Source organism: Bufo gargarizans, chromosome 5 (assembly GCF_014858855.1).
Source record: "Bufo gargarizans isolate SCDJY-AF-19 chromosome 5, ASM1485885v1, whole genome shotgun sequence".
NCBI classification, from domain to species: Eukaryota; Metazoa; Chordata; class Amphibia; order Anura; family Bufonidae; genus Bufo; species Bufo gargarizans.
In genome coordinates this window covers 12,054,277-12,057,665 of record NC_058084.1, presented here as the reverse complement: position 1 = coordinate 12,057,665, position 3,389 = coordinate 12,054,277, and the positions used below count along the sequence as shown (strand labels likewise).

Genomic DNA, 3,389 nt, shown 5'->3' with positions numbered 1-3,389 from the left:
TTATAGTGAATAGGGCTGGAGCAGACTTCCAGTAGCACACGTGGGCTAGCGTTAGTACTGATCCGGCAGGCTGTTCCCATGCTGGGACAGCCTGCCGGGACAGCCTGCCGGACAATCCTAACGCTAATATGAAAGAAGCCTAAATCCAAAATCATAATTAGTGGGGTGCAATTGTTCCTAATAGTGCTAGTGCCTCTGGGTAGTGGTGCATACACAGTCACTGTTCTGGTAGCAGCAGCAGAGCCTCTAGCACATGATTGACAGGGCCAAGCAAGATGTCCAGCCCTGTCAATAAAGTGTGTGGGGACAGATTCTTGAGTAGCAGGGACAGCCCCTCACTTTCTAAGAACTCAAATGTATTCGCTCATCTCTATACATAAATATTTTTTCATGATTTCAATAGAGAAATTATCTTTTATGTTATTTAACAGAGACATTTAATTTTTATTTTGGAACAACCCCTTTAATCTAGAATTCCATAATATATTAAAACCAGGCAACCCCTTTAATGATTTAAGTGATATACAGTACAATTGGTACTACATATGTACTATATGATAGATAGTTGCCCCTGTAGATATACGGTACATACACTATAATAATAACAACTTAAATCTGTATTTGTCCCTGGCTTTCATGAATGCTCTTGTGACCTCCTTATTTCTTAAGCTATAAATTAATGGGTTAAGCATGGGAATAATAACAGTATAGAACACAGAAGCAATTTTGTCTTGGCTCATGGCATAACTAGAAGATGGTCGAAGGTACATGAAGACAATGGTACTGTAGAATATGCCCACTGTCATAAGGTGGGAAGTACAGGTAGAGAATGCTTTCTTCCTACCTTGCTGGGAATTTATGTTTAATATAGTTGATATAATATAGCTATACGAGACCATAATAGTTGTCAGTGAAGCGATTTCAGTAAGACCACCAAAAATGAACATCACAAGCTCATTTGCGGTGGTATCAGTACAAGAGAGCTTTAGAAGTGGTGGGACATCGCAGTAGAAGTGGTCTATATTATTGCTTCTGCAGAATGGTAGTTGGAAAGTGTATGATGTATGAATCGATGCATTAAGATAACCCCCAAGGTAAGCAAAGCCCACAAGTTGCCTGCAGAATGTCTTCTTTATTATTATCATGTACAACAGTGGGTTGCAGATTGCAACATAGCGATCATAAGCCATTATCCCTAGCAAGAAACACTCAAGGCTAACTGAGGCGCCGAACAGGTACATCTGCATTATACATTCAACAAATGAAATATTCTTTGTGACCGAAAGGAAGGTGTCTAACATCTTTGGCGTTATGACAGTAGAGTAACAAAGGTCTAAGAAAGAAAGGTTATTTATGAAAAAGTACATGGGAGTATGAAGCTTAGGGTCTCCTCTGATGGTTATCATGATGCCAATATTAGCCAGCAAAGTAACTATGTAAAATATCAAAAATAAGTAGGGATGAGCGAACTCGAACTGTATAGTTCGGGTTCGTACCGAATTTTGGGGTGTCCGTGACACGGACCCGAACCCGGACATTTTCGTAAAAGTCCGGGTTCGGGTTCGGTGTTCGTCGCTTTCTTCGCGCTTTTGTGACGCTTTCTTGGCGCTTTTTGAAAGGCTGCAAAGCAGCCAATCAACAAGCGTCATACTACTTGCCCCAAGAGGCCGTCACAGCCATGCCTACTATTGGCATGGCTGTGATTGGCCAGAGCACCATGTGACCCAGCCTCTATTTAAGCTGGAGTCACATAGCGCCGCCCGTCACTCTGCTCTGATTAGCGTAGGGAGAGGTTGCGGATGCGACAGTAGGGCGAGATTAGGCAGATTAACTCCTCCAAAGGACTTCACTTGATTAATCGATCGATCTGCAGCTGTGCATCATTGAGCTGCTGATACTCAAATGCTCACTCACTGTTTTTAGGCTGCCCAGACCGTTTGTCAGTCACTTTTTTATGGTGTGATCGGCGGCCATTTTGTGTCTTGTGCGGTGCTGCGACCAAGTGCATCCAAGCTGCGACCAAGTGCATTTAACCCTCAATGGTGTGGTTGTTTTTTGGCTGAAGCCTACATCAGGGTGAAGCTGTCACACCAAGTGCATTTAACCAGCAATAGTCTGTTCATTTTTTGGCCATATACTAAATCAGGGGCAAGCTGCGCCTGTCACCAAGTGCATTTAACCCTCAATGGTGTGGTTGTTTTTTGGCTAAAGCCTACATCAGGGTGAAGCTGTCACACCAAGTGCATTTAACCAGCAATAGTCTGTTCATTTTTTGGCCATATCCCAGTCTAATTCTGTCACTAAATCCATACCGGTCACCCAGCGCCTAAATACTAGGCCTCAAATTTATATCCCGCTAAATCTGTCCTAGTGCTGTAGCTGGGCGAGTTATTTAGTGTCCGTTCAAGCACATTTCTTGTTCTGGGTTGAAATACAATTCCCAATTTAGCAATTTCATAATTTAGTGGTTTCTGCTATATCAGAGCTATTTGAAATCTATCCCTAAAAGGGTATATAATATTCAAGGTGCACATTGGGTCATTCAGAATAACTTCACACACACCCGCTACTGTGTATTTCCAAGTCTAATTCTGTCACTAAACCCATACCTGTCACCCAGCGCCTAAATACTAGGCCTCAAATTTATATCCCGCTAAATCTGTCCTAGTGCTGTAGCTGGGCGAGTTATTTAGTGTCCGTTCAAGCACATTTCTTGTTCTGGGTTGAAATACAATTCCCAATTTAGCAATTTCATAATTTAGTGGTTTCTGCTATATCAGAGCTATTTGAAATCTATCCCTAAAAGGGTATATAATATTCAAGGTGCACATTGGGTCATTCAGAATAACTTCACACACACCCGCTACTGTGTATTTCCAAGTCTAATTCTGTCACTAAACCCATACCTGTCACCCAGCGCCTAAATACTAGGCCTCAAATTTATATCCCGCTAAATCTGTCCTAGTGCTGTAGCTGGGCGAGTTATTTAGTGTCCGTTCAAGCACATTTCTTGTTCTGGGTTGAAATACAATTCCCAATTTAGCAATTTCATAATTTAGTGGTTTCTGCTATATCAGAGCTATTTGAAATCTATCCCTAAAAGGGTATATAATATTCAAGGTGCACATTGGGTCATTCAGAATAACTTCACACACACCCGCTACTGTGTATTTCCAAGTCTAATTCTGTCACTAAACCCATACCTGTCACCCAGCGCCTAAATACTAGGCCTCAAATTTATATCCCGCTAAATCTGTCCTAGTGCTGTAGCTGGGCGAGTTATTTAGTGTCCGTTCAAGCACATTTCTTGTTCTGGGTTGAAATACAATTCCCAATTTAGCAATTTCATAATTTAGTGGTTTCTGCTATATCAGAGCTATTTGAAATCT

At 41.6% G+C, this 3,389-nt stretch overlaps 1 protein-coding gene across 1 annotated transcript; it reads right to left on the bottom strand.

Annotated features, from left to right (window-relative positions):
- Positions 1–593: 593 nt before the first annotated feature.
- Positions 594–1,451, bottom strand: LOC122938361 (olfactory receptor 1020-like; the record flags this gene model as incomplete). The annotated part of the gene is made up of 1 exon (XM_044293822.1): positions 594–1,451. A coding segment is annotated over one exon (858 nt), but the record flags the coding sequence as incomplete, so codon positions are not given.
- Between the last annotated feature and the right edge of the window lie 1,938 nt (positions 1,452–3,389).